Genomic DNA, 26,320 nt, shown 5'->3' on the forward strand with positions numbered 1-26,320 from the left:
GAAGTGACATATAACTTTGTTAATAAGGAATTCAGAATATTAGGAAAATAAGATGGTCAAAGAAAGGCTGAAGAGGGAGGCCACCCTACAGTCTAATGATGATTTTATTTGGGCTTTATAGCGAGAAAAAGAGAAGGAACGGGTGGGTGAAAGGCACTGCTTCCTGTGACCCAGGGTCTTGGGACCCTGCCCAGAGAATTTTCTTTATGGAATAGGAGTTTTCTCTATGCCCAGTCTAATTTTTGTTGTAATAATCTAAACACAGTTGTTGTTTTTTTAATTCCTTGGCTTAAAATAAATTTTTTTATTAGAAATTTATTCAGTAGCAAAGAGAAATAGGACAATTAAGGGAATCGTCTTCATGACCCAGTGAACTGTGTGGAAAGCAAGTAGAACCTACTCTGAACCATCGCTGGGGCTCAGAACCATATTCCACCATTTTCACACAACTGGTCTGCCAGTTTTGATTTTGTTTTTATTTTGATGCTGAATTGATTTGTATCTGCAGAAATAGCTAATGTGTTCCTCAATCCAACCAGTTCCTGCATCTGTGTCTAGTCCATACCAATTCTAGCTAAATCATTGAAAATTGCTTTTGAACAAGCAAACAAAAAGTCCAGTAGACTGGTTCTACCCCCATTCATTTTTACCGATTGTTTGGTCAGTTTTACTGATTCTTTTTACTGCTTAATTTTTTTCTTATCTTGAAAATCAGGACTAGACACTGCTAATACAATTTCTAGAAATACCGAGATGGCAAAAATATTTGGCCACAGGGCTCTCTTACAAGTATTAAACATATTCATGAAATGATAGCACAGATTGTAACAGATACCCCAATTGTCAATTAATTCATGTGGAGAGTGTTAAATTGTTGAATCTGGAAGATGGCTATGGAAAAGAAAGCCTATTGAGATTTGTTCCATATAGTCCTGTACCCAAGCCACATTACTTGCAGAGAGTGAGACTTCGTGTCAATTCCCAGCTATACTATCTGATTTTCATCTTCAGCTAATAATTCTCCAGAGTTTAAAACAAGCCTCTCCCCAAATAAGGTACAATGAAAAATAAGTTTATAATTCTAATAGTAATTCATAATAATAATGAATGAAATAGTTCCTTTTGCCCAGTAATAGAGAGCAATATGAGGCTTGGAAAACAGTCAATAGTAATCAATACCCAAAATTTTAGATGCTACCTCACTACGGTATTTGATACAGTAACCAAAGTTTGGCATACCTTGATCCCATATACTCTGTCAGCGGAAAACATTATGAAATCCTAACATTAGGGAATCTGATAGAGGCACTCATGTTGGACTTCCCTTTTTTTAAAAAAATAACTTTAAACATCAAGTTCATGTTTTTGGAATTTTAGCTAAATTCTAGTATTTATTACTAACTCATAATTTTTGCTTTGGTACAGAGTTAATATTTTGGGATTATTTTCATTTAGAAAATTTAAATCAAGGGGTACATCATGTTTCTGATTTAGACATGTCATTTCCAACTTATGTAATTTGGAATTGGTTGTGATGTTTGAATACATATTTTAAAAAGAGAAAAACAAAAACTAGTCCTAATATTTTTTAAAAATTTACCTAACAGAAATTTTTTCAGTTTTTTTATGAAAAGATTCATATTTTCTTCTTCAGATTCACTTCGGTTTTTCATATTCCACAGTTTCTCACTTAACTGTAAGGCATTGATTTTGGAGACTTCTGCCAGTTTACTTATATTTTTGATCTGAAATAAGAAAAAAAAAAGAACAACAAAGAGGAAAACACAACAACTAGGCATGTTCTGTGATGTTTAATTGCTTAGCTGGACCAAATAAAACTGTCACTAAAAATGAAATAGAAGTGCAGATAATTAAACAATGGATTAATTTTAAAGGACTCTTTTAAAAGATATTATTGGCTTTCATTATCATGTTTTCTTAATAACGTAAATTTATCTCAAAATATTATTAGTATTCAAAATCATTATTTGAAAACAATATTGACTGACCTAGTACCAATAACTTTTCCTGACTCAAATCTAAAACACAAATTCTATTTTAATGAGACTTTAGTATTCCATAATATCAACAAATTTCACAGAAATTACTTAGGACTGCTTATTTACAGTGGCCATTATGTTTAACAAGTCCAGAGTGTTTTCTTCTATATACTCATAAGTTAAAATAGTTACTTTTCTACACCTTCCTCAAGTTCAAAAATATACTTTCTTTGAATGCTAAAAGAAAGCATTCCTACTATTAATAAATGAGTTTGAACTCAGCGCAGGCTACAAAAATAAATTCCACTTTGTACACTCACTAGAGGGATGATAAGACTAAAAGGTCTAGAACCTAGAAATGCAAATTCTTCAATGTATGATTTGAGAAAAGTCATGGACTTTTTCTTGGGATTCCAAGAAATCTGAGAAAAAGAAAAAACAGAAAGCAAAGGACATTATCACCAACAAGTTAAGCTGCGTTGAATAAATTAATTGTGACAGTAGTAGGGCTAATTGGGATCAAACATAATTAGGGGGAAAAAGTCTCCCTTTATTTGCCCACAAAAGCAGGCTGCTTAATTGAGCCATACATATTTTGTGGAAAGGGATTTAATTGTTTCATTGGCAAATGATGAAACAATAAAGAAATATTTACATGATTAAAAATATGCATCTTAAGTGTTTTGAGTTGTTCCTTAATTCTCTAGAACTTTTTAAACTTTAAAAAGATAGCAGTTACTAAGAGAGTAGATCTTAAAAGTTCTCACAAGCAAAAAATACAACTATATGTAGTGATATTAACTAAACTTTTTGTGCTTATCATTTAGAAATACATACATATGTCAAGTCATTATGTTGTATACCTAAAACTGATACAATGTTATATGTCAATTACATCTCAATATAAAAAAATGGATAGCAGTAAGAATGCATGACAGTAAAATGAGAATTCCAGAAATAAATACTCTGGACAGGAAAGCACCAAATTATACAGATGAAATCTGTGGAGATTAGTGGATGCCATATTCAGAAAGAGATTGCTAAATTACTTCACTCTTAAAACATCTCTCTGCAATCCATCCTCTGTCACAATTGACTCTTGAGAATTCTCTCACAATCTCTCCAGCACTCTTCTAATCAAAAGGAAAACAGCACACCATTTTATCAACATGACATCCCCTGCCCTCCACCATTTTCCTGTAATGTGCTGATTAAGCCAGACTTTGCTAATATGTACTTCAGGGGCTATCTATTAAAAGGATTAGTTTAACACAGGGCTTGTTTAAATGGTGTGAGATTTCTGTTTTTTGAGAAGGGACACTATAATAGTTTAAAATTACAGTAAACAGTTAAGGATTGCTTAACTACCAGAACGCAGGACCAGGATTTGCATTTGTTATGTTCACTGCTGTATTTCCATCATCTAGATAAATGCCTGGCACATAGTAGGTATTCAATGTATGTTTATTAAAATAATGAAGACTAACATATAAGTGAAAAACTATGTAGCTACACAGAATTATGGCTATGTAAATAAAAATTTCCAACATTTAGCATGTACAGGGAAATCCTCCAGCTTGGCTAATCTGAGGTTCTGGAGCACGCGGAGCAAGGATGCAGGACCAGCTGGGGTTCAGGCTCACAGAGCAAACTTGCTTTTTGTGTGTGTTCTGTGTGTGAGTGTTTCTGTGTGTGCCCACGCACGCACGTAGCATAGGGGTGCTTCTAACCCCTTCCCCGAGCTTGCCCCCTCTCCTCCTCTCAATCTGAGATGTCTTCAGATACATTTCCTTTTTGTTCAGGAGTTGGTTTCTGTTGCTTGCAAACAAGAATGCTGACTGATATAATAGTTAACTTAAATTGGTAAAAAAAAAAATCAGCTCTTTAAGAGCTTTTTCTTCATCTAAGGCTCTATGTATATTGTCAAAAAGCAGCAAGCTATGGAACACATCATCATCTTGTTCTCAAGATGAATACAATGTAGTCACAGAATATCTAAAATTGTATTAATCCTTTCAAGATGTATACAATGTATCCACAGATGAAATCTCAGTGGAGATTAGTTGATGCTATATTCAGAAAGAGATTGTTAAATTACTTCACCTTAAACTTAAAATTGTATTCATTTTTTCAATATAATGTATTCACACACACAAAAAAAACTGCAGAAAACTAGGTAATTAAAAATTATATTCACTTATCAATATGATCAGAAAAGTAAATCAAATCATTTAAAATTATTAGAGATTCAATTATCAGGTAATTAAATATTAAAACAACTTTATCATGTTTACCAACATAGGAAAGAGTTCAAGGCATAGTATATTCCTAGAAAAATATTTTTTAACATTACATTAAATTCTAACATTAAATTTTGTGTATTTGGTAGATTTCAAATATACTCTTGAACTAGTGAAAAATTATTCTTTACTTTGAGAGATCTATAGTTTTCAAATCTCCAAGGCTAGGCGTCTTCACATTTCTATGTCGTTTGCTATAAAAGAAACATGTCCACACAAGTCTATGTCCTACAAATATATATATTTATTTACACACACACACACACACACACACATGCATGGTGGAAAGTTCAAGAAGTTAATTGTCCCACCTTCGTATACATAAATATTATAGAAATAGAAAATATGTCATTATTCACATTTACTTCTAAATCTACATTTATATCCATATGTTTATTTTTATCCTATATTTCCAGGCATAAGATGACCTAATATCTAGAATCTATCCTTTTGCTTAGAAGCTAAATGGCAGTTTATAAAATTTCAAATAGTTTGCTTTTTTTATTGCTACAGCTTTACAAATAAAGCAAGAGAAGACATTATTTACCTGATTCTTCAACCCTTGAAACTGGTTGCCCAAATTATGAATCATAGGCTCTACTTCCTGAGCTTTCTGCAGGGCATTCGTCGAGAGGGTTAGGGAGTCACAACAGTTTGGGACACCACCGGAAGCAAGCACACATGGCATGTCCCCTCGTTCTCCACACACCTGACAGCAGAAATGACTTACATTAAAAAGCAATCTTGCTGGCAGATTTTTTTTCAAATACCATCCAGGCTCACTGAGACAAGGTACTGCTCTATTCATATGCATTCCTTCAGTAGTTGTTCATGTTTAAGTACATAGATGTGACCCATTATGTGTTTCCTAGGTAACTGAATCAGTATCTAAATTATTTGTTATCAACATTGTGCCAATTAGTGTTCTTTTTATACTTAACAGTTTTTTGGGGAAATTGTCAGATGTCTAGCATTCCCATGTTAATTTCATTTTCTAAAAATAAAAATTACCTTTTACTTATAAGGAGGCAGGAGGAGTAAATGCCTGTAATCTGTACCATTTTGGAAATAGTAAATAATATAAAGTAATAAAATCAAACCACAATCTTTATTCTTTGGTTTTTCTCAAACTTTGTCTTAAGAAATAAAAAAATGTATTTATTTATTTATACATTATAGAACTGAGCATATTTGCTACATACATTTATGAAATAAATTAAAAAATTAAAAAGAAATAAAATCTAAGACAGGAAAATACAATCAAAGCGGTCTGTATGCCACGGAAAAACCACAGATTGTTTACTACACCATCACGAATATTTACCTTTTGCTTCAACATTTGGATATCTGGTATCTTAATCTGCTTTAACTTTTCCAGTGACGAGTTTTCTTTTGAGGTTAGTGTATCTAAAATGGTAAGTAAGTCATTTCTGGTTTTTTCAGAGTTATTTATGATGGAAGTAGTTCCGTTAGTTTTCTTTTCCGCAGATGAAGATCTCTGATAATACTTCTTGATGTTCTCTGAGGAGTCGACAAGCAGCACCAATTGAGGGAAGATAAATTTTGTGAAAACAAATGAAATTACACATCGGCTGTCAGAATAATCATTCCACAGTTTGACTGCTGTGTTGGCCTCAATGACCAATAGAAAATCCAACATCCTCTTCCTTCAGTTTGCACTTACTGGGGAAGGATTAGACATAGTGTAGTAAATATAGATATAATTGAACATTGAGATTTAAGTGTTCAGACAGGGTTTGAGTGTTGGGTCACTCTTTATGGCCTCGGTATATCCTTGAGCAAATTGGTTAATCTCTTAGATTGTGTTTGCTTATCTGTAAATTGGTAATAATTTGTGAGGACTAAGTGCGATAATATGAAAATACTCTGTGAAGTGTTCCACAAATGTATTAATTATATATTACTCAGTATTAATTACGAACCCTAATATGATAAGCCAGCTCAGTTTACCTAGCTATACAGAGCAGGAGCTGATGAACTTGTTCTGCAAAAGGCCAGAGAATAAATGTTTTAGGTTTGACAGCCAGAGCATCTCTGTCACAACTCGTCAACTCTGCCACTGCTGAGTGAAAGCAGCCCCAGACAATGCATAAATGAACCTGTGAGGTTGTCTTCTAATGAAACTTCATTTACATAAACAGGCTGTGGGTAGGACTGGCTGACCTATGGCTGGCGGACGGCTGGCGGACTGCTGACCTCTGACGTCGAGGCTGGCGACAACGGCTCACACTCGAGAGCTTTCTATGTGCCTGTCCTTCCCAATAACTGTCTCCCTTAATCTTCACAAAACACTGGGCGGTGTGCATTGCTATGATCACCCTCGCTTTACAAGTGAGAAAACCAGGCTCTGCTAACGTAAGTTATTAGCGTAAGTTATATCGCTGACGGTAAGAGGGAAAACCAGGATTTGAAGCCAGGTAGTTTGAGTCTGGAACCTGTGGTTTTAAGCATTTGTCCATATTTTCATTAAAATATGGTATATATTAATGTAAATGAGGATATATGAGGGCTTTAAACCATACCTCCGTATTTCAGGAAACAGAGGCCAGGGTCCTGCCCTTTACTCCCTACATAACCCTAACCCAGGTGCCAACCCACCATAGCTTTTAAACCTTCCGGTTCTTATACTAACATACTCTTAATGTATCATGGTTTTCACTTATCATGAAATAAAACAAAACGAAACCATGTTCCTATTGCATGGAATGATTTTCTTCCTTTATTTATCAGGCAAACTTATCTTCAATCTGTGAAGTCCAATTCATTTGTCACCTACTCCCTGAAGCCTTTCTTACCACACCCAGGAAGAATTCCATTCTTGCTACTTTGTTCCCAAAGCAGCTTGGAGATGCTCTAATGTAATCTTCTCACTGTTTGGGATTGTCTACATGCCTGTCTTCCCACTAGATGGGACTAACTTTAGGGCAAAGGCTTGCTGTGCCCATTTTCCCATTTCTACTGCCCAGCACAGTGTGAGGCAGAGAGAAAAGGCTCATGAACTGCAAGTTTGGAGACGATTAGCACGAGGGCAATTTTCCCTTCCTCAAATCGGCTTGGGCGACCCCTGATGGATTTTCAGTTCTTTCAGGGGGCACCTTCTTCCAGATTAGGAATCAGAGCAAATTCCTTTCTCCCGACACAGCATTTACTGAGCATCATCAATAGTTATTTCACTAAATTTAAGTCTTTCTTTATGGTCATAATTGTCATCTATTTTTTTTTTTCTCTCTTTTAGGTCATGATCTTGAACATGCACATAGATCAAGGAAGAGCAGACAATGCTTTTGCCTTGAGGTGGGTTTCACTTATACTTTCGCTTTACCTCTCAATTAGATGGGTTAGGTGCGAAGACAAGTTCAGAGCTCTCTCCTGGTAATAACAAGTTGTCCAGTTATAACGGGGTCTCGTCAGAGATCAGGAGATGAGCTAATCGAAGTTTTGCTTCAGAGTTCCATTTCTCCTCCAAGTTGATCTGGCTTTGGCACAGCTCCCATTCATTTTTGAGCACTACACAATATGAATTATGGGCTTCTCGCATGTTACATGCCTCCAAACCTCTACAAAGTTCTTATAAGAAAGTCCTTTTTGCCTCATATCCCTTTGCATTTATGGTTGCTGGACATGGAGTGGCTTGTACTCAGGAAGGCATAGAAACATCTCTCTGTCATTTCCTTTTTGGCCATGTGAGAATTTCTAAGTTGCTGATTTCACAAGACCCCTTGCGTGATTTGGCACTAGAAGATTACTTTGGTTTTTAGTATTTGTTTAGTATCAGACATTGTTAGCTTTATTCATTATTTTGAGCAAATGCTATCTAGGCTCTGCAATGTTTAAAAAGTTGAAATATTCATGTACAAATAATACCTTCAGTGGGTGTGTGTTCACGTTCTGAAGTGCTCGGGCGCCACGGCAGCAAGCACAGGGTGACTCACCGATGGGACGCCTACGGATTTCACCAACCTTTGTCCAGACCCAGACAGCTGCAGCATGTTTTCTCACTTACCCACGATGCTTGCATTAGGGGCACTGGAGTGCGAATCAATTTCTTCCTGAAGATTTTCAAGTAAGAGGTCTGCTTCCCTCCTCATTTTTACTATTGTTTCTTTCAGATCCTGAAATTCATACACTGTTTTCAGTTGCTCGCTTAGCTGCACGATTTGTTTCCTATAGGGGAAAATGAGAGGAAATGTAGTGAAGCTTGTATTACATTTCATAGATGGGTGGGAAAAAAGATGTAAAAAGTTGTCCTCATTATTAGGGCAATTACCTCATAATTAGAATGGATTCGCTTCCCCCGCCCCATTTTTCATTTGACAATTTATAATTCTGTTTATGGCTTATCTGTTTCTTGTTAATTCAGCGTCCTGGAATATTTCAACACTCACGTAAAATATGATCGGCATACAAGGTTGCGTAGAATAAAGGTTTTTGAATCTTTCAATTTCAACTATTTATACCCTTCCTGTCTCCCTTTGCTTTAGGTTTTCAAACACATGTGTTCAGACATGGCCCAATCAGTCTAAGAGACCCAGTGTGCGTTTGGCTTTCAACACAAACCCCTCCCCCATCCCAGGGCGAAGGTCAGTTCCTCGTTTAGAATAAATCTGCTTCCAGGAAGTTTCCTTTTAGGGCTACTTCTGTACAGAGTCTTCACTTTGAATTTCCACAAGTGCCGAGCAGATTCCCTTGCAGCTGAGCGCACTCTGGCGTGTTCATCCGCTTTGATGGTGGCACCGGGTTCCCACTTCGGTTTGCCGGGTGCCGCACAGAGTTGGTTCAAGTGAATAATTAGTGTTGAAGAGCACAGTTGGGGGAAATTACAATACAAACTCACGGGACTCTTTATCTTGGCACAAGTGCAAAGCCTTAACGAATGGTTAAGCATGTTCTGCTCTCACTCTCGCTTCTTAATCTACAGCCTTTTCCGTTAGACTGCAACTGTCAGGACTATCATTCTTTAGGATGCTAATAATAAAACAATAATAGTAAGTACTGTTATAATTGGTTCTCTTTAAGCACTGACTATGTGCCAGACAGCATGCAAAGTGGCTTGACTTGAGTAATTCTCACAACCCTATGAAATAGAGACGTTATCCGTCTGTTAGATGGAGAAACTGAAGCTTGGAGAAATTAAATAAATTGCCCAAGGCCACGCAGCAGTAAGCGGTGTCGAACCAAGGTGGTTTGACTCCTGAATCATGATGTCCTGGTTCTCTGTCCCCCTCACCCCCCTTAGATGTGTCATTTACCCAGCAAACGTTTGTGATGTAACCAGGCCTGGAGAATACAGGCTCGGAGAAGGCAGCCTCTGGCCTGGGAAGCCCGCCCTGAGGCAACGGCAGATGAGCCACAAAGAAGTGGGAAGACGGAGAAGGAAACACGAGTCTTCGTGTGAGGAGGACAGGGACGGCGTCAGAGGAGAGGTGGTGACTGGGCGGCTGGTGAAGCGGCGTCGGAGCTCAGCGGGTGGACCAGGAGCCGAGAGACATTTGGCTTCTGGCTCCAGAGGCCCAGTAGCCATGGGGCCCCTCATCCCGTCAGGTCTGGTCCTGCTTCTGCCCTCTTCTCTCTGGCTCTGCTCAGGGCTCTTGCAGCCTCTTTGTCTAGGATGTTCACAGTGGATTGGCTCAGTCTGCTTTCTCACTTCTACTTTGCCATTTTCTATAACCACAAACCAGTGGTTCCTGAGCCAAAACTCATTCTTAGACATGTTTCGTTGGCATATACAGTGCTTTTTAAAAACCCTATTGGATTAGCTCCTTATGTTTTACAGACGTGCTGTTTCCATAAAAGTCTGGATGTCTGATTTTTGAAAAGTGGGGAGATGTGGGAATACAGGGCTCAAATTCTGCGGGGCAACAGTCTTTACCAGGGTGTAGGTGGCCTGTTGTCACCTGCCAGCCTGACGTGGCCATGTCACCTTCCTGGGCCCCACAGCACTGTTTAGGGTGCAGATGGTCTTTTCTCTGAACTATCCAGGTGGATTATATCTTCTTCTTTGTGTAACATTTAAGCAATTAACATATAGCTCTGAGATTTTTGCCTATTGATAATAAATGTTCTTATATTTATACATGTGTTTTGTATAACATAAAACTCTGCAGCTTCAACTATTCCTTAATCCTGGAACCTTATGGGGGAAGGGGTGGACATTTGCTATAGAACCAGTTTTTTTGGTTTCTTAGTAGATTTTGTGTTCCTGGAAGGGTGGAAACTATACCCAATTCATCTTGGTTTTGCCCAAGATGAGTTTTGCAGTTTGGCAAACTTTTTCTGTAAAGGCCAGATAGTAAATATTTCAGGCCCCAGGAGCCACAGTGTCTCTGTCACCTGAACCCTGCTGTGGTAGAGGGAAAGCAGCCACAGCCACAGAGAACATGTAAATAAATGGGTGTGACTGTGAGCCAATGAAACTTTATTTACAAAAACAGGTGCTGTGTTGAATTTCACCTGTGGGCTTTGGTTGGCTGATCCCTGACCCGGAGCAACCAACACAATCTCTAGCAATGTTTGATGAATGAAAAAAGAATTCAATAATGTATAATAAAAATGATACTGCATTTTGAAAGAATTATCACGGTCGTTTTAAGACTTCACATTAAGATATGGACTTCTAAACAACTGAAGATTTTTAGAAAATTTAGCAAATTTTCTTGAGAGCAGGGTTTAAAAATATTTGTGTTAGACACTGTCTTACTTCCAGTTTCATGTCTTTCAGCTCTGCTTGGTTTGGGTTCCCAATAAACCTCTTAGTGACTAGTATTTTGTTATAATCAATGGCATCTGGAAAAATCACATGTAATTCTCACTAGGTAAGAAAGAGACAGACAAACAATCACTAGACTGATTATTAACTAGAAAATTATCATTTCCCTAATATCAACATACATTTCTAAATTGGAGGCTTTTGAAGCGCAGCAGAAGTTAAGACAAATCAGGAACTTGACTATCTATTGCCTGAACACAAATCTTACCGAACAGAGTCATGATAATCCTTGACTTTTAAGAATTCCCCAGCAGAGAAAACAGGATGTTTCAAAATCCTTTCTATTTCAGACATGTTCTCTCGGAGGCCTTTGAAGTCAGTCTCACAGACAGGCAGGGTCTCTCTTTTATCTTCCATGTCAGCAGCCAGCCTAATTAACCCTTGCACTGCTCTGGAGAGGGAAGAAATGGTGTGGTCCCATTGATCAAAGCACAAGTGACACCGCAGACAAGCAGGGAATTCCTGGCCATGTCCCCTCGCACAGCGGTCACACCGCTGGCCACCAACACCCTCCCGGCAGCTGCATGTGCCCGTGTCCCGGTCACAGGTGGGCTCCTGAGTACCTTCCCTGTTGCAGTCACATGCTAAAAAGGAAGAGAGGAGGAGGAGAGAATGTCAGTCACCTGGTTTTTAGCTTATGCCTTGCTCAAGAATAAAGACCTTTCCTCTTTCCAGAGAATCTCCCCAACTCTCATTTCTAAGGTGAATGTTTAAAACAGTAGAATTTCAGAGATCTGTGCAATGGCCATTAAAATATAGCATTCTTTTCATTCCACTAACAAATCAGTTCATAGTTTCTATATGGAAATATATTGGGTGTCTTTTTACTGTGAATACGAGTGTTCACGTGTGGATTCTTTACATATTTCATTGAGGATCATGAATCTAATGGTGGATGGCCCACTAGTGACCATGCTACTGCCCCCTTGGGTGACTCAGGCATATCACAGACTTCCTAAGAATTCCCATGACCTCACTATTTCTCAGTAAAACCCAGCCTGAGTGTGCTGACCCATGCCGTCTTCCGTTATAAGAGAACTATTCCATTCTCAAAAAGAGTTGAAAAGTTACATCCACACAAAAACCTGCACACGAATGTTTATAGCCCCTTTACTGATAATTGCCAAAACTTGAAAATAAACGAGATATCCTTCAGTAGGTGAATGGATAAACTGTGATACAACTCGACAATAAAAATATTATTCGGTATTAAAAAGAAATGAGCTTCAAGCCATGGAAAGACACGGAAGAACCTTAAATGCTCATTATTAAGTGAAATAAGGCCATTTGAAAAGCCTACATACTATATGATTCCCACTATAGGACATTCTGGGAAAGGCAAAACCATGGAGACAATAAAAAGATCCGTGGTTGCAGGGGTGGGGGTGGGTAGACTAGGCAGAGCCTGGAGGACTTTCGGGGCAGTGGAAATATTCTGTATGACACCCTAATGATGGATCCATGTCATTAGCATTGTCCAAACCCACAGAACAGACAATACCACGAGTGAACCATAATGTAAGTTATGGACAGCGGTGATCACAATATGTCAGTGTAGGTTTATCGCTCGTGTCAGACGTTCCACTCTCTTGGGGATGTCGATAATGAGGGTGGTGATGTGCGTGTGGGGTGGGGGGATGTGGGAAAGCTCTGCACCTGCCTCTCAGTTTTGCTGTGAACCTAAAATTACTCAAAAAAAAAAAAAAGAACATCCTTTTAAAAAGGGAGAAAATTAAATTCATTCTGTCTTGATTAGAAAAACAACAACAACTATGCTTCAATTCAACAACACTTCAATTAAATAGGTTTTTATTTAAGCCTGAGGGTGGAGGCTGGGTGAGCTATTGAAGCTACTTCGGTTTCCAAAAGGCCAGGGAATCCCTGGCCTATGTCACTGGACTAACTGCAGGGAACAAGGGATTTAAAGGTGCGTTTGGCAGCTTGGATAAAAATAATGCCAATCGTGTGAAAACTGATGAACACACTAGGCTCCTCAACCAGACATCCTCTATCCGCCTTGGTCAGAGGCCTTGGCAGGAACCCCTGGAGGTGGCACTGTGTCACTTCACCAGTGGGGGCCAAGGCTCCCTCTTATTAACGGCTCTTCCCTAGAAGTGTTAGTGGGGTCAGTGGCCTGATTTGACCGTTTGCAAAGTTTTCTCTATAAAAGACAAAAGCATTTTTATAAAATAAGATTACTGAAACATTAGAGGGACACAGGGAAAGAGGCTAAGACAGATTTTCCAAGAGCCAAAATTCATTCCTGCTTTTTAAATGAGCAGTTCCACTCAGAAAACCGAGTAAGTGAAAATATACATTTGAATGGGGAAAGAAAATGAAGGCTTTTTGGGGGCCACAAAAGCACATTTATAAAGGAATGGAACGGAGGAAAGAGCATGTCTGGCTATGTAGAGGTGACCACAATGATAACCACATCACATCTGATATTCCTTTAATTGATTTCTTTTGGAAGTTGACTTTAAAGAGAGATTCAAAAATCCCTTCTAGAACCAACCTAGATTTTAAGTGTGTGCTGCCCAACATGGTAGCCACTAACCACATGGAGTTATTTCAATTTAAATGAATTAAATAAGATAAACCATTCTTTCCCTCATTTGCTCAAGCCATTCTGCAAGTGCTCAGGAGCTACGTGTGACTAGGGGCTCCTGCACTGACAGCTCCGATGTAAGAACACGTCCATCTCTGCAGGAAGTTCTACAGACCGCGGCAATCTCAATCCTACAACAAGAGCTAAGACATGGCATGAGAGGCACTAGAACGTGAACTCCATGAGATTCGGGGCCTTCCCTTATTTGTTCTCTACCTAGAGCACTTGGTAGGCACTCTATGGATGTTTTAAAATAAATGAATAAGTGAATAAGTGATAGGCTCAGTGTTATGAGAGAGCCACGGTGAGGAAACATCCCCTCTGCTGGCTTCCTGTGATCCATCTCCCAGCCTGTACTTCAACCCAGAGGAGCTGTTGTTGTCAACATGCTTCAAATAGCAGGACATTGGCTACGAGTGATGACCTCAGAGGTCTGTTCCGTGTTAATGACTTTGAGGAATGTTAATATAGGCTACACATTTGAATGTAGACTAACATTTAATGTAGCCTAAAGTTTTAACACAGGAGAAAAAAATCTTTTTATAGGGCTAAAAATATTATCTTCAAAACTGGGATTAATTTTGTGTGTTGTCTACCAAATAAAGGAGTTTGAAATTCAGTTGGTTCATAGCATGCCTGTGTTGGACCAGGTGGATTGTACACATGGTTTTAGAATCACTAATACTTACCAATACATCGCCCCAGTGGATCACCATAATAATTTTCCTTGCACTCTGTGCAGCGCTTCCCATCATAGCCCAATTTACAGGGACACTGGCCTGTAAGCTGTGAGAACGGTCATGGGTGAGGAATTGACAAGCTTTCTGATCTAAAAACGTAATACATCTTAATACAGAACAGTTTTCCCACCAGTGATTTAGAACATTCAGCTGTGCAAAGTCAGAGGAAGGATGATTCCCACGGCCAGCAACCACCCCCGACGATACCGAGGATCAGGAGTTAATGTGTTTTTTTTGCTTAGGGCTCTTGAATATACCGCCTGCTTCCAGCTGTTCAAGGACAGGTGGCCCCAAACTGGGAAGCACACACAGATATAAATGAAAACAAAACACATAATGGGAAATGGGCCACATTCTTTTCCTCTACAGTTATGAGAGTTCTCCCGTAACACAAAGAGGCCAAAGACCTGGGCTAACATTCATCAATTAATTTGGCAAATAATTTTTCCATGATGGAATGCCCAAATGGAGTTTCTCCCTATTGGGTCACAGTGTTTTGCTCAACAAAACATTTTTCTTTCTTTTTTTTTTTTTTGTGCTTGAGGTTTAATCATTTAATGACAGTTATTAACCGTGTTTTGGGAGAGTGTTGAACTTTTCTGTACCCTCCCAGCTGGATTCTTGATCAGCTTTTCTAAAAACCAAAGTGGTTAGAAAATTAACAGGAGCAAAACATAGAAGCAAATCACTATGGTAGTGGTCCTGGGTTATACTTGACCAAATGTGCTTAAACAACAACTCCACCAGTAGGCTTCCAGGGAATAAGTAGCTGGGTTCATACAGTGACTGGATCTAAGCTTCTACCCCTCTTTGGAGTAACCACTAGCTTCTGTTCAAATAGAGAGAATTATAGGGAGCTCATTGCCCCTGAGGGCTGCCATATTGTCGGTTGTCCTTCATTGTTGATCATTGCACCGATGCAGAATCTGCTCCTTGTAACTTGTTCCCATTGTTCTGAGGCCTGTATTACGAATTGTACAAAACAGGCAGCCTCCCTCTTTCCTCTTACAGTCATTTCCCCACCTAGAAATAGTCATTTTCAACTTGCGTTTGCTCCTCCTCTTAAGGCTGACCACCTCTAATTCCTTCAAGACTTCATCACAGAATAGCACGGTTCTATCCATCATCTTGATTGTCTTCCTTTGGACACATATTAGTTTGCCAATATAATGTTTAAAATATGGTATTTAGAAATGACAACACTGCTCATGTTGCTGTCTGGCTAGTAGAGAGGACAATGGGACAACTGCCTGGAACCTGGACATGGCCCTCCCCTTACTCTAGCCTGAATGGGCATTGCCACTCTGACAGCCCAGCCACACCGCTGGCTCGCTTGAAGCACGCAATGAAAATCCTCAGAAGTTCTTCACATGAGCTGGTGCCAAGTTATTACTACTCTCACCCAGTATTTATGCAAATTTTTAAGACCCAATTGCAAAACTTTACTTGTATCCTGTTAACATTTTATCTTGTTTTCAGACAACAAGACAGCCTATTAGGATATCTTGTCTCTTGTTCTGTCTTTATCACATTAGCTTACAACTTTGCAATATCGGCAAATCTGATAAGCATGTTTCTCCAACTCCATCTAAACTGTTGATGAAAATATTGGACGGCACGTTTGGATCTGTCTTTAAGAATGCACTGGGGACCACCTACTGGCTGAGATAGCGACATTTATCATAGTTGTTTAAACAGCTGAGAATCTGAATGTTCACATGTCTTCTGTACTCCAGTGAAAGTGTTTCCTAATTGTAAAGAGCCGCCTTCTCCTAGGAATCCCTATGGACCAGACAACCCCAGATATTCTTGTCATAAGGGGCTCTTTGGTTAAACCAATGCCATCTGATTTTCAGCCTCACAGGCTTCCCTCAGTCTCTGTGACTGAGTTGTGGTCTTTGCTGCTACAAATATGCTTTCCAAAAGGCCTAAGCGTGCCGGAGAGTGAGATGATGAACATTAGGAACCCCTCATGAATTAGGAAGCCAAGCAGTCATGTGGAGAGCTACTGATTTCTTCCATGGGTGGTGGTTGCAGGCGTGAGGAATAGAGGGGAGCGTGTAAAACAGGCGTGGTCACCTGGTGCCCAGATCTTAGTTTCTAATACCATTCCCACATGAAGGAAGCAGCACGCCCTGAAGAAGTGTTCGTGTGGGACAGGGACAGGAAAGACACATGATGACTTTAGTAACTTGAACATATCTTGCCTGGTCACAGTGGCTGCTGTGTGAGGTCCGGGGGTCACAGTCACAGGGCTGACATCCTCTGCCAGGGATCAGGTTCCAGTACCCATCAGCACAACGGTCACAGGTCCATCCTGTGACGTTGGGCAGACAAGGGCATGTGCCAGTGTCAGGGTCACAGAGGCAAGCTCCCTGGCCAGGGGGACACGCAGTGGCATTCACGCCAGCAGGATGACAGGAGCACCCTGAGGTAACAGGAGCAAAAGTCAGTGAACACGCTGGCATTCAACAACCCATGCAAATAGCTTTTTAGACCTGGACTTATCATTTCCCCAAAGGATTGAAGGATGAAACACCTTACAATAATACAGAATTTATCAGAGAATCAAAATGGGTTGAACCCATTCAGCTGCTGCTGACCTCCCCAAACAGCAGTTTCATACGGTTCTGCCTGCTGCGCTTCAGGAGTTTCCATTGAGGAAGACCGGAAGTCTCACTTTTTCCCTCATGCCATCCACCAAAATTCCGTTTATGTAAAGGATCTGAAAACAAATGCTTTACTAAATTGGCTTGGGTGAACTCCTAAAAATGAGTGGTTTATTTCTCCTCTTTCTTTATCATAGAATTAAACCCTTGTCCTCTTCTACATCAATTATTCTCGTATTTATACATTTAAGTCACTTGATGAGCTTGTCACAAAACAGAATCCTGGGCCTCACTCCCAGAGATTCAATTCCATGGGTCTGAGGTCCAGCCCAGGAGTCTGCATGTTAATGCCCCACCCTTGTCCCCAGGTGATTCTGGCACAGTGCACCTTGGACCGTGCTCTGAGAAGCAATGCTCAGAATTCACGAGGGCAGGTTTTTGAAGGTAACAGTCACAAAGGCAAACTACTAACACCCATGAGTACCTTGTAGCTGCAGCCGAAATACTTGCCATGGCACTACACCCATTTCTGCTGATGAGTTCAGTGCAACATCCATCACCCAGTGGGCGCTGACACTGCTGCCCTAACCGAAACGAGCACAGGAGAGCTGCCAGCACATTTATGAGCTGCCACTCCACTGCCACATTGTCCCCCAGGACCTTGCAGACTTACTTCTGCAGGTCTGATTGTGGGCTGATCCAAAGTGACCTGGTTTGCAGAGCTGGCAGTTGGGCCCCTGAGTGTTGTGCAGACACTTAAGGCACTCCCCTGTCCGTCGGCTGCAGGACTCGGGGTCAGTTACATCGATGTTGTTGTTGCAGGCACATGGCCGGCAAGGTGCTCCAGAAATTCTTGGATTTCCATAGAAACCAGCAGAGCATTCTTCACACTGCTTACCTGAAAGATGGGGAGGGAAAAGGACATGGGATGAAAGGGTGGTGTGTGTAACTATGGGGGGGGGGATGGAGATTGGTGCAAACAGAGACTAACTGGGCTCCTCTAGGGATAATGAGAGGTCACACATTGAGGATGAATCAGGACATGTGTTCTAAATTGAAATAAAACATTCATTTTACGTTATTATTCAGTCTGAGGATAAGATGATTATTCAGAGCTATAAAGTCCTTGGTGAAGTTGTAGTCTTTCTTAAAAACCTGGTGTTGTGGGCACAGGACCCCTGGATCCATATAGAACTGAGGTCACCCTACTGTGCCCCAGGACCCAAAGCTTATCTCAGTCCCTGTTCCCCAGGCACCCCAATCCTCACCCAGTCCTAGAGGTGAAACAGCTGCCTGAGATAGGGGTCTAGAAGTGAAGATGGGTGAGAGTAATTTTCTTGATGTGTGACTTCAAGAGGGTGTTTTTATTAAGCACTACACACAGAATCCATCCCTCTTGCCAACACTCTACCCTTCCAACCACGAGGCAACTATACTGGTTTAGGTGCCTGACCTGTGGACCACTTTCCACATTTGGTTCCTCCCATTTAGAATTGCTCTCAAAGCCCAGTCGTAGTCTCTGTTCTAAAAACTGACCAACCACCAAGCCAGAGTGCGCATGGAGAAGAGACTATAAGGGAAGGGATAAGAATAACTAGAGACATGTGTAACCTTAGAGGTAACAGAAAACAATTAGCCATGTAATTTATTACCATGATGGTAATTATCACTGAAGAAAATAAAAGCACCATATTTTCTAAGTGTGATTAAATCAAGTAAACTTCATAAGTTTTTCTTTCCCTTGTTCGCATTATATATTTATACTCATGCTTAAACTCTGCAAAATAAAATTTTTGATTGAGCAACAGACACAGATATTGAATTGACTCATGCAGTCTCTATTCAATGCCCAATTCAGTGCTTCCAGGCATCTGAAAAAATTAGTTTTATCTGTGACATACCAGTCAAATTGATTGCTTGGAATTATACAAAGAAAACATTTGACTAGTTAACTTCTTTTTAAAAAAAACTTTTTAATTGCTTGTGTATATGTAATATATATCATATATACATTTACTTAATCACACATATATCTTAACGTGATGATTTTATTTTAAATAAATTGACTTGGTTTGTAATCATTTGATCAGTTATTTTTCCAGAACATTATTTAAAAATTAGAGCTCAGCGGAACGGGTTTTCAATTGTCATTGGCTTTTGAATCATTCAAATTCTTTGTTCAGTAAAACAGCAATTTACCCAATTGTGTTTTCTTATCATTAATTTTTATTCTGCACCACTCATTTGGCCAAGGCAGATAAATTATTAACATATGATTATTTTTCAGATAGCAGTGTGGAATGGAAGGAAAACAAGCGTCATGAGCCATACAGCATACCTGCATAACCGTGAAGACAATGACAGATTACGTCTGAGCTCCAAGGACTCTGATGACAAGAATGGGCAAAATGCCGATTGCTCCAGGGCAGCTCTGGACACGGGCAAGGGCGGCAGGGCTGTCCCGAAGGCGGGTGTCCATAGTAATGATCGATGCACCTGTGAAGGCAATTTCTTTTTACCAAAATGTTACCAGGAAAAGCTCACATAGTAGCCAGTGTGAATTTGCTATGCATTAGGACGGTGCGTCTCTGAAAACTCAGTATTTTAGAAAATGCTTATTTGCTCTGTACAAGGCTTTTTTGCTATTGAAAATCCCATGGTATAGTCGTTAAATTCAATATAATAGTACTTAATTTACATGTCTTATTTCGGGAACATAAAAAGCAAGGTGCCTGGCAAATGCCTGTTATTTGATTCAGTCAGACACTGTCTGGCTTATAACGAGATTTTGAAGGACGATGGAATGATGCTGTATTCCCCATGGATAGCAACCAGTCCACACTTAAATATTGTTGAGTTTCCACTAAGTGGTCCTTTGGAGAGTGTTGTGAGATCAGAACAAAAACAAATTAACAATATAAGTGCATATGAATTCCATACCTTTCACAGTTACTTCCAGTTGTAAACCCCCCACAATTGAAGCATGATCCTGTCTCTGGATCACAGAGCTCAGTGAACCCATTACAAAAGCAAGGGCGGCAGTTGGGAAATCCAAAGTAGCCCTGCAGGCACCGGTCACAATGGTGGCCAGCCACCGCTTCCTGGCAGGGGCACTGTCCTGTTATTTGGTCACATACAGTACTCTTTGAGCCTTGAGGGTGGCAGTAGCATGCTAGATAAAACAAAGAGAAACAAGTTGGGGTAGGGGGCCAGTGGAGTGCTGGTGAAAGAGGTACAGCTCTAATTGTGCTGTACTGACCATATCATCCCAAGGAAGATGAGAAGAGTGAGTTTCAGAATTGCCTACGACAGAGCCTGGCATATAGTAGCAAGTACCAGGCGAATGTTTACTAAATAACAATTCATTAATTCAGTCAATAAACAGTAAGTTGTGATCAACTGGGTCTGATAAATGTTGTTTATACAGAGGAACTAAACAAGTAACATGTTTTTAATGACTTGAACTTTCATATATCTTGGGAGTCAAACTTTAAGACCATAAAAAACATAAGAATCCCTTTCAAGATGGTCAGATTTTTTCTTTGTCCTACACAACATAGTAAAGGCTCCATACTTTCTGGTAAATTGTTGGAATCCTTTGAGTCAGTCTTTCCGATACAAAAATGTGATGCCTGTTTGTTTGACAGGGTGCTACATAGAAGAAATGTTTGCTCGTGTGTGTATCTCCCTTTGTGTATTTCAAGCATTTCACAATTGTTTTTGAAAGAAAAGGGGAAAAAAAGTGGTGATGGTCCCATGCTGTTGGATGGACTGTTTGGGAGGCAGGCAGTGACCAGGAAGCTGTGCCATCTCTGAACCATAACTAAGAAGAGGTTCCCCTAACGGAGAATTAACGTACCTCGTGGTTTTCCTGCTTCCTAAGGCAGGTTTCTGTGGGGACCAGTGTTTTCACTAATGGTTTACATCATAACAGAGAACTACATACTCTGAACATGACAGTCGTGAGAACTGAATCACCAACTATGGATGAAGCCGCATCGCAGCCGTTATTAATGGATGGCTTATAACATGAGTTCCGAGGCTGTTCCTGCCCCCAGAATCAGAAAGAGTAATGTCCTGGTGACAGTGTTGTCCCCTTTCTCAACTTCCCAATCTTATCATTGTTTTAGCCTCTCCAGCTACCGGGCTTCCAGGCCAGATCAAAAAGCTGGCTTTGCACAGCCAAATCCCTTCATGGTGTTGCCACATCCCACCCAGACCACCGTCTATTTGCTTCAAAAGCGTGGGCCTTGTTTTTATCATCATTCATGCTTCCTACTAGAGCTCTGCATACAGTCAGTGCCCAGTACATGGATGAATGAACTATGGTAGAAAATGTCAGTCTATTTTATCTACGTAGATAACTGAGTAACAGTCAAACGCCCAACCCTTTTAGAATCCCTACATCGATTTTCCTGCCTTCGAAACTCCAAGATTGTGAACAAGTGTGTTTGCCCCGTCTGTTTTTTGTTACGTACACTGACAACCACGATGCCCCAAACCGTAGCTTCCTGTTGAGCACCTGTCACAGCTGCGTCCGGTCACCTGAGGCTTACACTGGCACTGGCCTCCCAACCGGCTGCAGCTGGTCCCAGCAGAGCCCTGGGGGTGACACTTGCAGGCTGCAGGGAATGAAAGACAAAAGTTAGAGGTGAAGAAAGTAACCAAGAAGCACCTCCTCCTGTTAGTAGCTTTAGTTCACCTCTCTTTTATTTGGTGCCTCTCCAGTCCTTAACTCCCTTACCTGTTAAATGGGGATAATATAGGATCTACCTCGTGGGATTATAAGGATTAAGGACATCCTGCCTGTGAAGTACTTAGAACAGTGTTTGGCATGTAGTGAGTGCTCAATAAATATAACTTAATAAGTACAATTTAATAATAAACATTACTTAAATTAATGAAAGTCTTATATTGTTTTCATAATTGATTGCTCCAAAGTTATTATTATTATTGCTATTATTACTTCAGTTCCTGGAGATCTATGTGGTGCTGGACTGTATTCTTTGTTTTCCTCATTCCATATCTTTCATGAGACTGTGGATACGCTGAAGCCATAGCCCTGCAGTATAACAGGAAAAGCACTTGCCTGGAACGAGGAAGCGCAGGCTCTCGTTGTAGCTGTGACTCTGTAGCAGTGGTTCTCAACTGGGTGTGGGGGAGATTTTGTTCCCCAGGGGACATATGACAAAGTGTGCAGATGTGTTTGGATGTCACAACGGGGGCAAAGTACTACTGGTATCGGGTGGGTAGAGGGTAGGGACATTGCTAAACATCCCATAATGCACAGTACAGACCCACCCCATTCCTACAACAAAGTATTATCCAGCCCCAAATCTCAAGTGCTAAGGGTGAGACACTCTGCTCTACAACTTAGTGAAATGGGCGAGTTACCTAATGTTTTGTTTGGACCCTACGGTAACAGTCTCCTTTATTAAATGAAGGTTTGGGGATGAAAGAAGTTGTTTAGAGCTCATTTCAGCCCTAAAATTCCAGGATTCCAATAAATATTTTAGGACCACTGCTCCAGCAATCTAGCACCTTAATGCTACTGCACGAGTCCTCTTTCATCTGCCCATTGTGGCTCTTACACAACAGACTGTTCTGGGTATCTAATCATCGGGCAAGTGGCACTTACATTGGTTGACTGGAGTAGATGCTAAAACAAATGGAATCGATTCGCTCCCATTCCAGAAAAGCATTTGTACCGATAGCAGTGCTGCAGCAAAGCCCACAGAACAGGTACTCACCCACTGCCCCATTGTGGAGCCTGGCAGATACGCTGACGAGGAGGCTTTCACACACACCAGGGAGCACCCGAGGCCCTGTTTCGGAGGCAACGTCAACACAGTTGTGCAGCTGATACTCGTGTAAATTCTGCTTACTGAAGAAATCCTCCAATGAATTGATTTGGGGAATGAGACCAAGCTTTTAAAATAAGAAAAGAAGGCTTATGTTCACAACTCTCTCCTGTTCAAGATTCTACTTATAAAATATCAGATCTATGAGGACAATGGTCGAAAAAGAGATTCAATTCAATTCTTTAAATTGCTTATGACTGAAGATTTTAATATTTTCAACTTATTTACAAAGTCATTAATTATTTCCATTTACTGACCTATAGCAAAGAAAATACAGAAGGCTTTATCTTTGTACTGTCATTATATTTTAACCTACTAATAAATTTGTCTTAGGTTTGAAAGATTTTAGGCTACCTGTAATAAATTAAGAAATGATGGCTTAGGGTATTATTTGATAGTATTACTGTGGAACTCTAATTTGACAAACTTCTTTAAAAGTTTTGTCTTTTTCAATTACATGTGAACAGTGGTGTTCTGCGTTAGCTATGTTGCCTCTTGGAGATACACTGAATAGATTAATATCTCAGAGACTCTGAGAAGTCCTGCAAGAAAGATGCTTTTTAAGTTTAGTGTTTCCAGACTTATTTAACCTAGTCTTATATTCAAATAATCCTAACATCCCATAAAATCAATATTTCACAGATGCATTTTGGGAGTTGCTGGCTTAGATCATACAGCTATTGTGGGAACAAATGCATCATTATAAGTTGATTCTCAAAGAGGAATTATCTATAGCTTAACATCTATGTGAAGAAAAGGCATACATTTGTATTTTCTGATATTTTATCTAAGTTATAACCTAATACTATTTAAAAATTTTATTCATGGCTTGGATGACATAGTAGAGAATGTGTTCGTACAGCAGATTGATGACACCAAGTTGGTCATTTTGCACAACTGGTGGAAAAAAACAACATTGAAAATAAGTTTTAATTCAGCAGGTCATGTTAGGAGAGCGAACCTGGTGGCACAGGTAAATCTCCCCTGGTCTTTTTGCTTTTGTACTGAAACTAGTTTCCATGGTCCTTTACTTTGACCCTCTCCAGTCCTTCTCTATTTGTCCTTTGACACGCCAGCGGGTGGAATCTCAACCCCAGATGACCATTTCAAAGTGTCTGTACTCCCCAAACCTCTAACCTCACGCTCCTTGTACTCTCAGCATGTGCCATTGTGCTCCTCTTATTTCATAGAGAAAATAGACCCCTGCGAGGGACTGGAGCCTCCTTCTCCTGCCCCCCAAACTCCCGTCTTGCAGGGACTGCCACCATCTGTCTGACTCAGGGCTTACGAAGAAGAGGGATCCCACTGCCATTCCCTCAACCCTCAGGACACTGTTCTGGGGATTGTGCTTTCTTTCTTCAATCTCTACCTCTCAGCTGCCATTTAAATGTGCTTGTCCCTCCCATCTGGAAAATCACCTTCTTGATCTCATTTTTCTCCTATCATGGCCCCATTTGACTCCCTGACAGCCACATCTCTTGAAAAATTTGCTTTGCCATCCCCACTGCCTCCTCTCCAATTCACTTTTCATGCCAATGCAGTAACTCTCCATCCATACATCCCTAAATGTTGGGTTCCTCAGGGTTCTCTCATTGGCCCCCTTATGACTCCATGCCCAGTTCCCAGGTGACCTTGACAATGCTGTGACTTCGGTTACCATCCATAGATTGCTGACATCGGACGTTACATCTCCTGCCCACATCTCAATCGTGGGCTCCAGATCTGCAGAGATCTGTAGAGATATGCACAGACAAGCCTATTGGTTGTCGCACAGGCACTGCAGACACTTGAGATCGGCTTTCCCTTCTGTGCCTATTGTCGGGAAATAATGCCACCACCTTCCAGGATGCTCAGGGTACAAAACTGAAGAAGGTCGTCTCTAACTCCTGTCTCTTCATCATCAATGCTCCCTACCCACCCCACATGACCCACACATCAAGTCCATCACAAGCCTCATCAATCTGATCTCTTAAATGTGTCCAGGATGCATTTAGCGCTCTTCTTTCCCCTGTCACTTCCCTAATTTGGGCCACCTAGGTCACTACAGTGGCAGCCCAATAGATGTCTCATCTTCTACTCTTGTTCTCCTTTCCCCATCAATATTCTACCTTATAGTCATAGTGATTCTTTAAAAGGCCATTTGTTCAGGTAACCCCCTCCTTAAAACCTTTCACTGGATTCCCATTGCCTCAGGATAAAATCTAAGCTTCATCTTCATTCATTCATTCATTCATTCATTCCTCTCAGCCCAGTGGTTCTCAATATGGGAGGCACCACTCCCTAGGGACGTTTAGGAAATTCCAAGGGGTGGTTTTGATTGTCACCACAATTGGGTGAGGTATGTTACTGGCATTTAGTGGGTGGGGATCAAAAAATGCTAGGCGTTCTCACAAAAAGGAAAATCATCCCATGTCTTCTGCAGGTTTGGAACATTCCCCTGAAAATCCATGAAGGAGAAATCCCTGTTTATAGTGATCAGTTGAAAGTCTTTCTCTATGTTAAACATGTTTATGACCCACCTGCTTTCATATCTGTCTTGTTTCTACAGGTATAAACATCGTTTACTTCACTGGGTCTTATGGTGCGTTCATGCCTGTGCATGGACCTATCATCGAACATATTATTTCTTTAAAAATTACTTTCCTTTTATCTCTCCTTTGCCTTTACACACTACTTTGATATTATTTGAAAGATGTGTGCAGGTAGGCTATAATGCCTATGAATTTCATTTGAGTATAGTAAAGGGTTACAAAATATTTGTAATAAAAATAGGAGGTTGGGTCAGATGACATTGAGAACCACTGCTTGAGCCACACTGAGCTTTGCAGGTCAGTGCCCTATCATAGCTCCCAGTACCTCTCAACCATATTGTCATTTCCTGTATAATTGTCTGCATCTCCCCTTCAGAGAGCAAGCTCCTGCATGGCAGGGAAGGTGCCTGTCTGGTTTATAACTGTGCTTAGCAGTGTCTAACTTATAGTAAGTGTTTCATAAACATTTGTTCAAGAAGGAAGTACATATACATTTCTAGTATTATATCTTTAATTTGATACTTAAATTTCTCTGCTTTCTCCAAACACAAACCAGGTGGGAAGAGATGCAGAAGGAAGCCAGTTGGGCTGGGGTTGGGGATGAGGGCTGCTAACCAGGGGTTAATTATTCGGTTATTGGTCTGAGCTGGTTTAGAGTTGGTCACTTTTGGCACAAGCAGATGGACTAGATGCTAACACTCCCTGCCAGCTATAGAATGTTGTAATGCCATGACTCACTTCTAGAAACTTCTAAGCACTTTATGTTTTCCAAGTGTAGTCCATTCCATGGTATAAAAAAAAGAATGGCAGTTTTATATTCTAGAATACCTTATATACCTTTGACTCTAAACACACTTTTATGGAAGCACATATCATATAATCAG

At 40.3% G+C, this 26,320-nt stretch overlaps 1 protein-coding gene across 1 annotated transcript in view; it reads right to left on the reverse strand.

The window, feature by feature from the left end:
• The window catches only part of LAMB4 (laminin subunit beta 4), a 125,625-nt gene that overhangs the window by 13,293 nt on the left and 86,012 nt on the right, over positions 1–26,320 (reverse strand). Inside the window, exons 21-32 of the mRNA XM_033088035.1 lie at positions 22,795–22,972; positions 21,523–21,666; positions 19,985–20,216; positions 19,383–19,540; positions 17,718–17,942; positions 16,643–16,863; positions 14,385–14,481; positions 11,296–11,671; positions 8,325–8,485; positions 5,625–5,821; positions 4,848–5,009; positions 1,601–1,745 (exon numbers count right to left, since the gene is read on the reverse strand). Coding sequence (XP_032943926.1) covers positions 1,601–1,745; positions 4,848–5,009; positions 5,625–5,821; positions 8,325–8,485; positions 11,296–11,671; positions 14,385–14,481; positions 16,643–16,863; positions 17,718–17,942; positions 19,383–19,540; positions 19,985–20,216; positions 21,523–21,666; positions 22,795–22,972 — 2,296 coding nt within the window. The remainder of the gene's footprint in view (positions 1–1,600; positions 1,746–4,847; positions 5,010–5,624; positions 5,822–8,324; positions 8,486–11,295; positions 11,672–14,384; positions 14,482–16,642; positions 16,864–17,717; positions 17,943–19,382; positions 19,541–19,984; positions 20,217–21,522; positions 21,667–22,794; positions 22,973–26,320) is intronic.

This window comes from Rhinolophus ferrumequinum, chromosome 20 (genome assembly GCF_004115265.2).
Source record: "Rhinolophus ferrumequinum isolate MPI-CBG mRhiFer1 chromosome 20, mRhiFer1_v1.p, whole genome shotgun sequence".
Classification (NCBI taxonomy): Eukaryota; Metazoa; Chordata; class Mammalia; order Chiroptera; family Rhinolophidae; genus Rhinolophus; species Rhinolophus ferrumequinum.